The 14,146-nt window shown below is 40.7% G+C and overlaps 1 protein-coding gene across 2 annotated transcripts; it reads right to left on the bottom strand.

The window, feature by feature from the left end:
• Positions 1-253: 253 nt before the first annotated feature.
• On the bottom strand, positions 254-13,919 carry snx27b (sorting nexin 27b). 2 transcript variants are annotated; one of them, XM_047357766.1, is made up of 13 exons: positions 13,206-13,919; positions 9,495-9,726; positions 7,675-7,867; positions 7,288-7,352; positions 7,099-7,203; positions 6,939-7,017; positions 5,804-5,967; positions 5,638-5,727; positions 3,922-4,071; positions 3,704-3,832; positions 1,427-1,486; positions 1,295-1,343; positions 254-1,200 (listed from the first exon to the last, which is right to left on the bottom strand). In XM_047357766.1, the coding sequence occupies exons 1-13, from the start codon at positions 13,535-13,537 to the stop codon at positions 1,166-1,168; spliced, it is 1,683 nt and encodes a 560-aa protein (XP_047213722.1). In that variant the 5' UTR covers positions 13,538-13,919; the 3' UTR covers positions 254-1,165. The 2 variants fall into 2 exon arrangements, with proteins under 2 accessions (XP_047213722.1, XP_047213714.1); XM_047357758.1 differs by having other exon boundaries at positions 1,281-1,343; positions 13,206-13,915.
• Positions 13,920-14,146: the final 227 nt, after the last annotated feature.

Raw genomic sequence — 14,146 nt, 5'->3', positions numbered from 1 at the left:
TTGAACTCCATGTCTACAATACTTTTTTCTTCCACTCAACTGTCCATTAATACGCTTGCATTCAACACTCAGAACAACCACCTTCTGTAGGTGAAGATTTCACATTTCTGTGATTAAAAAATAAAATAGTTCTTTAATAATATTGAAATTTTCTGAGAAACCCAAGTTTTGAGGTTTCAAGCCTTAATCACCAAAATTAACAGAAACAAACACCTCTAATGTATCACTCTTTCTCCAATGAATCCAAATGTTATATGAGTCGACTTTTTTTAATTGAGTTACTATAATAACATAACTGTTTGAAGATATTCTAATTTACTTAGAAGAACCTGTACACAAAGGTTTAAGTCATGTCTTTAACATCAGGTGGGAATGCAATGTGTAAGTCAGTCAAAAATGAATATATGGTTTAAGCTTATTCCAGTCTTAAGCCCATGTGTCTATTCAATCTGCACATCTTGAAGCTTTTCTTACAGTGGGATAAAGTGCAACATTAGTGTAAATTTAAGTTCTTGTTCCATGTGCATACCCAAAAATATGAAACAATTGCGTTTGTCTTACCTGTTATTTTCATGTTTTTTGATTTTTCTTTAGAGCAAAACATAAAAAGTTCAAAGTGTAACCTGATTTAACTGTAAGTTACATCACAGGATCTCGCTTTGCTTCGACTCTTATCTGTCGGATGTGGATATCATGCATCCACAAATGGACTAGAAGTGCTGATCATTCTTATCTTTGTTCCTCCATCTGACTGATTTCAGTTGTCCTTGTTTGTGCACCAATAATTCACGTCGACATTTTTTTTTATTCAGCTGCAAAAAATAAAATGTTTAAATCATACTGGTTAGCATGTTATGATCCACTCCGAGTCTTGACCAAGGAGGACAGACTTGCATGAATCCATCACTCTGCAGAAGCTTTAGTTTAACGCATGTTTATGAAGAGCTGGACTCATATGTTCTGGCTCGGAAGTCATGTAGCTTTTTTTTAATGCTTCTGCTTTCATGTTTTTCAGCAGATGGTTGTCGGTTCACATGTAGGAAGTAGCTTCTTGTGTTGCAGTTAATGGAGTGTAAATGATGACCATGTAAGTTCATGGCTGAGCGAGACTGGGTCAGGGCAAACACTCAGCTGAGTCGATGACAATCTTCCCCCCTACGTTCCCTCATCTCTTCTGTGCCTCAGCAGCTGGAAAATATTCTGCAACACAAACATTGATCAGGACTGAGTCTCGCCAACTTGGAACGTGCGAAAAGGCTTTTGCTGATTCAAAGCCTTACCTTTCCACACATACCATCTTTACTGCAGTTCTTGTTGTCCTTGTCTGTAGCCTCCTCTTCCACCTGAAAACGCACATGCGAGCTATGAGTGAAGGGTACCAGAACAAAGTCTGTAACTGAGGAAGTTATAAGTGGACTGTAGTTACCTCCTTCCTCCACTTCAGCTCACAGAAGACTCTCTCGAAGCACTCGTGCATGTAGTTAAACTAAAAATCATGCACATAAAGCAAACACAAAGAGAAACGCAGATTTATAATGGTGCGAATGGTCCTTCAAAATTTTTGTGTCACATTTTAATACATTCAGTCTCTTATCTTATTGGGATTTTATGAGATAGACCAACACTAAATGGTACATTATTGCAGAGAAGAAAGAAACAAAAGGTGAAAATGTTTTTCAGAATTTACTTTAAATTTGAAGATGTGGTATGGATTTGCATTTAGTCCCCTTGTGGCACTACTTTGTAAAACCACCTTTCATTGCTGTTGCAGCTGGAAGCCGTCTGCGGAGTGTCTCTAGTGGTTTTATGCCCCCAGAAATTGAAATTTGTGCCCATTCTTCTTTGCCAAAACGCTCAAGCTCAATCAGGTTGGATGTACAGTTTAACAGCAATTGGTAGGTCGCAGATTCTTAATTGCATATACAGGGGTTGGACAATGAAACTGAAACACCTGTAATTTTAGTGTGGGAGGTTTCATGGCTAAATTGGACCAGCCTGGTAGCCAGTCTTCATTGATTGCACATTGCACCAGTAAGAGCAGAGTGTGAAGGTTCAATTAGCAGGGTAAGAGCACAGTTTAGCTCAAAATATTGAAATGCACACAACATTATGGGGGAAATACCAGAGTTCAAAAGAGGACAAATTGTTGGTGCACGTCTTGCTGGCGCATCTGTGACCAAGAGAGCAAGTCTTTGTGATGTATTAAGAGCCACGGTATCCAGGGTAATGTCAGCATACCACCAAGAAGGACGAACCACATCCTACAGGTTTAACTGTGGACGCAAGAGGAAGCTGTCTGAAAGGGATGTTTGGGTGCTAACCCGGATTGTATCCAAAAAACATAAAACCACGTCTGCCCAAATCACGGCAGAATTAAATGTGCACCTCAACTCTCCTGTTTCCACCAGAGCTGTCCGTCGGGAGCTCCACAGGGTCAATATACACGGCCGGGCTGCTTTAGCCAAACCTTTGGTCACTCATGCCAATGCCAAACGTCGGTTTCAATGGTGCAAGGAGCACAAATCTTGGGCTGTGGACAATGTGAAACATGTATTGTTCTCTGATGAGTCCACCTTTACTGTTTTCCCCACATCACAGTACGGTGTGGAGAAGCCCCAAAGAAGCGTACCACCCAGACTGTTGCATGCCCAGAGTGAAGCATGGGGGTGGATCAGTGATGGTTTGGGCTGCCATATAATGGCATTCCCTTGGCCCAATACTTGTGCTAGATGGGCGCGTCACTGCCAAGGACTACCAAACCATTCTTGAGGACCATGTGCATCCAATGGATCAAACATTGTATCCTGAAGGCGGTGCCGTGTATCAGGATGACAATGCACCAATACACACAGCAAGACTGGTGAAAGAATGGTTTGATGAACATGAAAATGAAGTTGAACATCTCCCATGGCCTGCACAGTCACCAGATCTAAATATTATTGAACGACTTTGGGGTGTTTTGGAGGAGCGAGTCAGGAAACGTTTTCCTCCACCAGTATCACGTAGTGACCTGGCCACTATCCTGCAAGAAGAATGGCTTAAAATCCCTCTGACCACTGTGCAGGACTTGTATATGTCATTCCCAAGATGAACTGACGCTGTATTGGCCGCAAAAGGAGGCCCTACATCATACTAATAAATTATTGTGGTCTAAAACCAGGTGTTTCACTTTCATTGTCCAACCCCTGTAGATTTGAACTTTGACTGGGCCATTCTAATGCATAAATATGCTATAATTTGAACAATTCCATTGTAGCTCTGGTTGTAGGTTTAGGGTTATTGTCCTGCAGCCAGATGAACATCTGCACTAGTCTTTTGAGGCCTCTATCAGGTTTTATGTAAACATTTCTCCTATTTAGCTCCATTCATCTTCCAAGATGAAGAAAAGCATCCCTACAGCATGATGCTGCCACCACCATGTTTCATCATGAGGATGGTGTGTCCAGGGTTATGTGAGGCACTCTTCTTCCATGCTGAGCCCTCTACATTGCTTTCTTCTAGCCACTAAACCATAGAGATCAAAACTGTGGAGTGCAAGACTAACTGTTGTCCTGTCAACAGGTTCTCTCACCTGAGCTGCGGAGCACTGCGGCTCCTCCAGGATTCTCTTATAAAGGCTCTCCTTGCCGGGTGTGTCAGTTTAACTTAAAAATCCTTCAACAAGCAACAGGAACATTTAAAAAGTGAGCCTTCTAAAACTTACATAGGGAGTAAAGATCTTCACCCAGCGTGGCTTCTTCTCTCCCCGTGCATATTCAAAACAGAAAGCCATGCCCTCTTCATCTGTGTCCCATCTCTGCATCTCCCCCCACTCGAATGCAATCACCTGGTTCTGAAGCAACAAGGAGTCTTTAATTTGCTCACTTCAACTACAGGAAGTAAATGCACAGAACAAAGTGAAAAGCACAAGCAAGCACTTACTTCGAGTGTACCTTCTTCTGTACAGGCATGCAGCTTGAAGTTGTGTATACTGATGGCTGTGATCACATGGCCTTTACGTCGGGAGTCACAGGAGCAATGAGGAAATACGATCTCGTTGTAACCCTCACAGCTCCGCAACAAACTCAGGTACTGATAAGAAATAAATAATGGACAAAAGTTGCGAGATGAATGACAACGTTTAGAAACTTTATTTGAATACAAAGGCCAGGAGGTGATTTTTTTAGAATTATGTGGAAACAAGATGCTTTTCAGCTGCTTAAACTTTTAACAGGGAAGATAACCCTCTGTTTTCCCTGCCGATACACTACAAGTCCTAGAAGATAACTGAAAATCAACTTCCCCCATCTTTGCAAAATGTTCCTGATCATAAAAGCAGCAGTATTGACGGCCCACAGATTTGTAGCAGAAGAGCATAACAGAGAACGGCAATCAGGAGAACGTAGCGAAACTGAGAAGTTAAACATTTTCTCGTTGTTTCACAACAGTTTCATTCTCAAGCACAAATTGGAGAGTTCACACCTCAGCACAATCCAGGGGACATGCCAGTTTCTGTGTGAAAACAGCTGAAGCTAATGGTCCTCCTACGACTTTCGGTCCACTGCTCTGTCTGAGACCTGCAGATCAGACTCAAACCTGCTAAAACTCTGCAAGCATTGGGCCACAAACAAACACGGTGCTGAAGAACCTTTTAAATTCCTTAAATTACTGCCTTTGCTTTAGGTTAGATTCGGTCACTTATATTTCTGAGGCAATTTTATCTGGGACTCCTTAAAGACACCAGAGATGCTGTGCAGAGAGTGCAGGTAATGTAGTCTGGCTTTTTTTTTTGGGAAGTTGCTCTTCACACATGTACTTCACAGCAGGATATTTTCAGCTGAAGATGAGCTCTCACTTCTGGAGATGTGAGAGAGAAGGTGCCAGAGCACCTGTCTCCAGAGTACAAGAGGCAGAATGAAATATGCTGTGCTGTTTTATTACTACCACCTGTGTCTGAAAACACTGAGCGGGTGAAAGACAACATATAGGTCAAGTGAGAACAGAATGAATAAAAGTAAAAATAAAAATAACAAGGCAACAAAAGGTGGAGTTTGTGCACCTACAACCTTTCGATGATGTCTGATGAACATTAGATATTTGAAAGGTTTTAGTTTGGTTTTAATGCCCTTCTCAGCACATAAAACAGAACTTTTAAAATGTTGTGAATGATCCTTTGTTAGTCACTGGAGACTCAGCAATTCTGTTGCTTTTAGGCCTCACGGCAGCCTCTGATGCAGATGACCACAGTATTCCCATATGGAGCACTGTGGCATTAGAGGCACTGTACTGGAATGGTTTAGATTTTCTGAAACCCTCTGTAAATCTGTCCCACTTCAGCCTCTCTTTCTTGTGGAGTTATTCCTTTAAAAGAATGGCTACTTGGTTTGCAAAGCAGTCATGCTTACAGACTGATCTTCCTGACACTCTTCGTGGACGTGGCAGGAAATATCCTCATGAATTCTTGATGTAAACGCTGTGGAGACTTGCTTTTGCACATTCAATACTACTAGAAGTATCTGGAGCATCTGTTAAAATGGTGCAAAGCAGCTGAACGGGAATGATGCACCGCATTTGTAAAGTTTCTAGTTTACTAAATTATATACAATGTAGAAAGACTGAACATTGAACTATGATAAGTAATTATAATGTGAGACTAACCATGGACATCTTCTTCTGCTCTGCCAGCTTTTGGAGCTGATAAGACTTCTGCTCAACTTTAATGAAGCCTTTCTTCACATCGTTAGCTGCCTGCGAAAGGGTCAAACAGGGTAACATTTAACAAAGAAAACACAAAAAATACACGTCTTGCACAATATGCACCAACCTGGTGAAAGAAATAGTTGACAGCAAGCTGGTTGTCATTGAGCAAGATCTCTTCTTCTGTGGTGAAGAGCCACTTTTGCAGTGTGAGGCAGGTTCCTGGGATGGCTGAGGTATAGTTCTGCACATAAAGTTTGTGGGGGAACTCATTGGGGGCCAGTTTACGCACTGAGGAATAAAGTCAGATGGCAGAAAGAGGGAAAAACAAAAAATGTTACTAAAAAGAAACCAAACTTGTTTTTATTTGAAATCGTGGGAACACAGCAAATCAAGTGAAGATAATGCTGGTGACCTATGTAATAGTAGGTGCAGGGGCATGTTTACTACCGCGTTGCATCATCTGTTCTTTTAACTATGCTCCTTTTGAACCTCATGAGACTATTTGCCATCTTTTGAAACATGAAATGTTTTTGTTTTTTAGCCTGATTTAAGATTTCAGCTGCTCTCCTTTTGTCATGCGTTTTGTTTCAAGATAAGGAAAATATCTCAAGTAGGTTTGAGGTCTAAATAGAAAAGAACACATTTAATATTATTATCAAACATCTTTTCAGAATCAAATTTCCAGCATTTTAATGCCCTTTGTTTAAGCTTGGTTTTTAAGTTCTTATACAAAATATCAGCAAAATTCAATAAATTACTAAATGCAATACAAAAGTTCACTACAGTAGTCAGAAAGGAGAGAAGATGGATGGATGGATCGATCACAGAAGTGATTCAGAGGCTGAAAGAGTTCAGACATTTACATTTGCTGCTGACATAAATCACTGTGTGACATAAAAAGGTTACATATGGTGTGCCAGACCAAAACAAGTCTGGACTTGATCTGCATGCTACGTCCACAAAACTCTGGAGACTTCAATTGAGGAACAGAAATCACACAATCATGGAGAATACATTTTGTGGAGCTGGTACAATTTTAGTAAGCCGTTTTTTCCAACTAATATAACTTAAATCTGACTCGATTTACAGCACTTGTGGAAGTGAAACCTGTCAGAGTGATGCTCCTTTTAAAGAGGGTTTTTTTTCTCCTGGCAAAAAAAGCAGAAGTGGAAGAACTGTCGTGGGCAATTTAATTTAATGCCAACAAGCCAGTGTTAGTGAGGAAAGGCACAACTGCAGTTTGGTTCAGTCTTACTCACCAAAGGTGTGGTTGATGACCTCAAACAGAGCGAAGTAGCTGGCTGTTATACTGTCCATACCAAGCTTCAGAACCACAGCCTGGGAAAGCGAGAGCAAACAGAATGGGAGAATGACAAGGAACAAGAAAACATGGCTGTAAAAGCAACCGTGTGTGTTTACCTGATAAACTTGGTCTGTAGTGGAGTTTTTGCGAACTCTAACAGTCAGTGTAGTCTTATCTGGCATGGCTATTCTCAACTCTACGTCTGAAACGCCGTTATAGTTCTGGGTTGTTAGAAAGAACGACAGAAACCGTCACTAACAAGAGGAGCATAAAATATGTGTTTCAATGTAAGTTTTCTTTTTTACCTCGTCTGATTCAGACAAGAACTCCTGCATGATATCGCTTTCTCCAATTACCCGTACTGAGCAGACTGCAGATGAAACACAAAACCTTGTAGAGTTAAGTTCTGTATGTGAAAGTAAAGAATAATGGCGTAGTTTCAGATACACAGTTTCTCTGCTGAACTTTCCCACAAACCCAGATTCTTTTTCGAAGGACAAAAAAGAAGTGAAATTTGCCCGCAGGAGTTTTGGAAGATGACAAACCCAGCGAGTAGTAATTATAAAAATATGCGACTCTGCCCAACATAATACAACATTTCTAACCACAAGACATTAAAACCAAACTGCCATAAAGCAGTGTGGAGGTGAGAGTAAAAGTTTTCTGTATGCAGAAATTGATCTCTCCTTCACCTTTTTCCAGGTATTCCTCCAGGCCTCGGCGCCGTGCATCTAGCTGCTGCTCCGAAAGCGAAAACGGCCATTTCCCAGGTAGTTTGGGGAAGGTAAAATTGCCAAATTCCCTCTTAAGGTTTTGGTGTAGAATCACAAACTCCCGATAACGTTTGGAGCACAGCTGCCTACCCGCCATATACACATCATATACCTGAAAAGACAGGAAGCCAGAGTCAGGACGTTAACTTTCCATAACATAGATTATTTTAACTTAGAAAATTTATTGATCACTTTCTCACAATACTTTTTGTGACCCTCTGCTCTAAAACAGAAAATTCCTCATATGATTATTGCCAATTTAAATTCACTCTGCATCTCTACCTCCCCTTACCACAGAACGTTTTTAAAGTTAGGTTTAATTTCATCATCCGTAATCCTTTTACTTTGGTTAATGCTCCAAAATCTGTTTAAAATCAATTTCAATCTGTTATCAGTATTATATACAGTACCTTGCAAAAACAGTCAAACCCCTTTAACTTTTTCACCTTTTATCAAGTTCCAACCACAAACTTTGTAGTACAGTCTGTCCAAAAATAAAAGCACACACACCTAAATATTTGGTTGGACTGGCTTTAGCTTTGATCAGGGCAAACATTTAATCTGGTTTTGTTTCCATAAGCTGGAGTTTCTGTCCAGATTTGCATTGATTTTTCACCGAGATCTTGCAGACATGATGGTAGAATCGGGCGGCTGCACCAATTATTTTCAAGCAATTAACAAAGATTCTCAGCAAGGTTATGGTCTGGACCAATCCACGTGTGGAAAAGGTGTTTCATGCTTCTTCAACCACTGTTGTACAATCTGAGCCAGAATAATCCTGACATTGTCATCTTGGAATATGCCCATGCCATCAGGGAAGACAGTTACCTGGTCAGTCAGTATAATCGGGCTGAACCAAGTCCGGTCCATCTGCAGCTATCCCAGATCAAAGCACTGCTCCCACAGGCTTGTACCGTAGGCCCTAGGCAGAGATGGGTGCATCCCTTAATGCTTCTCTTCTGGAACAGCGTGAATCTGGACTCACCAGACCAAATGACCTTTCATTGCTCCAGAGTCCACACTTTATGCTCCCTAGCTGATTAAAGCCTTTTTCAGATTAGCCTCCCTGATTAGTGTGGTTTTCTTAAGGCTAAAAAGATGTTTAGTCCAACATCTTGAGTTCCCTTCACATTGTGCTTGTGGAAATACTCTTACTCTCACTACTAAAAACAGCTGTGAGGTCTGCTGTTGCTTTTTACAAACTGACTGAACTAAATGTTAAAGTGGTCGCCGATCACGATCATTCAACGCTTTTTTCTTGGGAAAAGATGAGGTTCCCCACTATCCCTTCAGTTTTTAATAATCTCCTGAGCGATCTCCGTAGAAGCTTCCTTCGCCAGATGAATGCCAATAAAGTGACCCTTCTGAAGCACATAACACATATCAGCTACGACCGGAGAACGTATCTTCCGACATTGTTGTTTAAGAAATGAGAAGCCACTTCCTGCATTGGTTGGAATCAAATAATTTGTTGCCATCTCAAATATAATCATTCATTCAGCAATTATCCAATTGAAGGTTCTTTCCTATTTGCATTGTTAAATCCAGGTGGTGACTTTTTTTGGACAGGCAGTGCTTTTTATTGGGATTTTATGTGATAAAGCAGCCCGATTGTGAAGAGAAAGGAACGTGTTAATAAAAATCAGATCATTGATCATGTTGTCAATTCAATAACAGAATTTTGATCTGGACTTTGGGTCTTTTTAACCTATGAATATTTTTAAATCTAAATTACCCACCACAAACTTCTCACTGTTGAGCTCAGTGTGTTTGTAGCTCGGTATGGAGATCGGGACGGCCTGCTTGTCAGAGTAGTCGTAACAGGACAAGGCCGACACGTCGTCACCAGGATCCAGGCAGTCGGCTTCCTGCGGCGGGACAGACAGAACGGCCAGCACCAGCTCCTTCTCGCCAGCCCGGATCAGATCCACCACCTGCTTGTGTGTGGCTCCCTCAACGTTTACCCCGTTGCTGTTGGGAGAAGAGAGGCATGTCCTCATAGGGGCGCTGGTGCTTTTGAGAGTGCTGCCGTTGTGTACGTCACCTTTTCAAGGGTCTGGGTTAAATCTGAAGAGCCTAAAACAAATAATTAAAAAATGCGGCCACAGACCTGCAACATAAAGTCCAAACCAGTAGCTTCAGTTCATAACGACATGAACCTCCTCTCAAGCGGCAAATGAACCACAACACAATGAGTCACAAATGAAAGTTTCCCATTTTGATATAAAACAGTGTCTTCCTCATCAGAGGGTCTTTAACTCATAACCGTCTGTGTATGCTATTGGCACGGCTGAACAGAAGCAACACTGGGTGTGCACACTCTGGCAGTAATGTATGAGAGGAGAGGCAGTTCAAATGAGCGGGAGCAACCACACCTATAGTTAAGTCCACTAATGGCAGCCAGTGTCTCCTCTACAAGGACTCAGCAGCACCTCCGGCTATTTCTGACACTTTTAAAACCAAGTCCAGCTTTTGCAGACAGCCTGACAGGTAAAGACATCCTGAGAGAAACTCGGTGTATCAATCAGTCTTTTAAAATTCCTTCTTGTGCAATACGTTTGTTTGAGCCGTGACTTGCGTAAGTTAGCAAAACACACGTCTGAACATTTTTCAAAGACATTATATTTAAGTATTATCTGCAGATTTTCAGCAAGTTAAATTTAAGGCTTTTTAAGACCATTATAATAAAGATTTATGGCCTATAAAGGAAACATAACATAACTAAATAACACATTTTATGTTACTAACTAGCACATGGAAGTCAAATTTAATGGGGGGATATTTTTAGCTCAGGCATGTGACTCTTTAACATAAAGGTTACTTTAGGATACTTTACTTTAAGATTCAAAATTAAGATTCAAAATTAAAATAATAATAATAAAAAAAAAAGAACAGGTCCCGACAACATGATGTAGCCAGACAACACCTGTTTCCACACCAATCCTCCTTAAATACCAAGATAAAACAGCTGATAGGTGAAATTTGGGCCAGTAAGTCAGTTTCAAGTGAAGTATTCTTAAGGCTAAATATCTGGGGACAAATAGTTTTGACTTCTTGTTTCCCTGCATCATGGGGTTTGTAGTTTTGTCAACACGTGATAACATTTCCTCAGCTAGAACCATATATAACAGAATGAATTGGCACCAGGACGTTCCTCAAAAAAATAAATAAGTTGATGGAAGAAGCAACAAATAAATAGGTAGAGATTGAACACACAATATACATAATTTAGCTTGATTTAAGTTTTTATTTAGCTTCTAACTTAGCATGGAAAATCTGCTCATATTTAAGACTGTTTAGGACCCTGTTTGATGACCTAATCTATATGAAACTATGTTGATTCCAAGTAAACAACATAAGATAAAGGTTCAGGTCATATGCTTTGTTGCATAAATGGGGATTATCTGTAATTTTCATTTGGACCTAAAACTATTACCTATATCCAAGAACCTGTAGCACATCCGCCAAAATTGGACTTGACATGCGACACATCAAAAAAAACTGGAAATCAGTCCATAAAACCCTGATCGGTGCATCTCCTATTTTTATAGGCATAAAAATAAAGACACTTATGACTAGACTTGACAACAGGGACTTAAGACGTACTTGTGACTTGGGAAGTAATGGTCCCACCTATGCTTCTGTGACAGGACTTTTGATAGGGAAGTAGAAAATTTGTAGATTAGGAAAATAATAGTAAAAACAGTGAAGAGAAATAAAAAGAAGAAGCAGTGCATCACTACCGGCTGACAGGAAACCTAAGGACAGCTGCACATAGAAATATAATTAAGTCATGTCTCACTGAAAGCCCTAAGACACATAAGCCAAGACTATACCTGGTGAGGTAAAATAACTGTGTGGGTGGGAGTGAGCAGAGGATTAATAGGACTGAACCCTATGCAAACATCTTGCAGGTGTACTGGGAGAAACAACAGTTTCCAACATCACAAAAATGCAGACTCAGCATTTTGGCATTGCTTTCTTTACTGCAGCTCTATGATGATATAATAAGCATCAGTGTGCCGTTTGCACTGACACTGTCAGCACTTTTGATAGTGATGGAGCAATCTGTAAAACACAGTTTCACGTCTCCCTTTACGCTGCTTTAATGTATAAAAATGCTATTTATTTCTGTGTGCAATCTGATACCAATTACCATTTCATTGAGTCAAACTACTACTAGTGAGTGTGTCAACAAAGTAAGGGTAAAAAAAAAAAAACTTAAAAAGAATGTGATAAAAATAAATCGGTACAGAAAGCAATTGCTTCAGAAAGAGACACTTTCTCCTATTGTTTGTTTATGAGTCACATGTTTCCATTTGCCTGCACACTAAATACATTAAGAAATTTAAATAATAAACCATGTACACTTTCACCATACTGTAAAATTCTTAAAGAAATATATATCTAGGTTGATGATCTTGCAAAAAAAGCTTCAAACGCAACAGCTCTATATAAATGTGCACATAAATTAGCATAAAGAGTTAAAGTCAGAACAACACATTGATGCTCTGCAGCAAGCTTGCTGCATGCTGTGTTTTGCCAGGAAGGTAACAAGTAAAAATACTCTCAAACTAGCAGCCGAATGAAAGCGTAAAGATATATCCATGCCTTTTTATTTACTGCATGAGAGCCAACCTTAAATCAAGGGGTGGAAGCTCTATAAGGTGGAGGGCACAGTGAGGGAGAATAATCAATACCAAAGCAATCAAACGCTGATGTTGACCAAACTAACAGGCAGATGAGTCAGAAGGGTATGCCATGATGTCTAAAGGCAGATCAGGCAGCATGCCTGCACACAGCAATAATGGGGTCAACCAACTGCCAGGTTACTGCATGCCACCCTTTCACAAAGCAGCTGCAAAAAATAACCAATCAGACCGAGCATTTTTGAGAGCAAAGCCAATCACAGCTGTACTGAGAGCATTGCTTCGTCTCTGCATCACCTCATACCGTACACACACACAAACACTGAAGAGGCTGAGCTGATGCTGAGTGCTCTTCTCCATAGCAACAGAGTCTAACATCAGCATGCCACACAGGCCATTGAGGATGGTGACTTCTATGCAAAAAGCAGCAGAAACACCTCTGCTCTGAACTACAATAAACATACAATCTGTGTAGCTCATGATGAAACCGTGCTGATACAACTTAGTGTTGTGAATTTGAAGTAGTGGGGAAATTCCTTTGGATCATGTGCATGTGTAGAAGGGAGGACTCACGGTTCATCTGTCTGATATCAGTGTGACGAGAATTTCTAATGGTCCCTGACCCACACAAACACTCCTTTCATTGGGATCATTCTGCATTCAAGATCAGGCAGGCTGGTGGTGGTCAGTGATGGCCCCAAAAGGACCAGGAAGAATGCTTAAAAATGAGGGAGTATGTTTGCACTGATTACACTCCAATCGACTCGTTCACAACTTATGTAGAAAACATTTTTCACTTACACTTCTAGGATCCTGTCTCCCTTTGAGATGCCGGCTCTGTCCGCAGCTCCGCCGGGGAGGACAGCGCTCACATGCTGCAGAGGAGCGTACAGTTCCCCGTTAATGCTCCGCAGCTGTCCTCCTTCGCTAACTTGCCCCCGTACGTTGAAGCCGTAGCCCGAGTCGGACTTCACTATCTGCACCAGCCTGGGGCCTGAAGTAACGGTGGTTGGCGTCTGCCAACTGCCACCGGTGCCTGGCGTAACGCTGCCGCTACCGGAGCCGTTACGGGAGGAAGGGCGAGGCAACGGAGGAACCGAGGAACAAACTTCTTGTCCGTTTACGTCCGCCATCTTTCTACACTGTTTGCATCATTCAGTCTAATTCGGCGAATGATACATTTCCTACAAACATTAGCTGTGGTAGCAGGCTAATCAGCTTGGCTAGCTAAATGACTGGTATCAGCCGGAAAAAGACGACAACTACCGATGATTGCCGAAACCGAAGATTGGGGCGCGTTCCATTTTTGACTTCTCTGTCTATACCTGAGCTCCCCAACAAACAAGATAATGATTGTTTCCAGAAACCCACTCAAACCTCCAGCTTGTCTGAAAATACTGAAAGTATTTTTTCTTAAAATTAAATGTATATTGTTTTGTTTATATTATTTTTATGATAAGTAGCATATTTAAAATTACTTAAAGGAAAACATCACAAAAAAAATGTCTAAAATATCCACCCACTGAATTAAATGCCTGATATTAAATGTATATAGACTTGGCCTAATTCCCACCCCATCATTTAGCCAGAATTTATTTAGTGATTCCTTTACATAAAATCATATGCTACACAAACTGCTTTTGCAGAAGATAAAACAAGTAAGCTAAGTAACTAAGTAAACATATGAACAAAAACTATTAGAAAAGCACAATAAGATGTCATATAAAATGTGTAAATTTCAA

The sequence above is a fragment of the Girardinichthys multiradiatus genome, chromosome 3 (genome assembly GCF_021462225.1).
Source record: "Girardinichthys multiradiatus isolate DD_20200921_A chromosome 3, DD_fGirMul_XY1, whole genome shotgun sequence".
Classification (NCBI taxonomy): domain Eukaryota; kingdom Metazoa; phylum Chordata; class Actinopteri; order Cyprinodontiformes; family Goodeidae; genus Girardinichthys; species Girardinichthys multiradiatus.
This window is presented reverse-complemented; position numbering and strand designations above follow the sequence as displayed.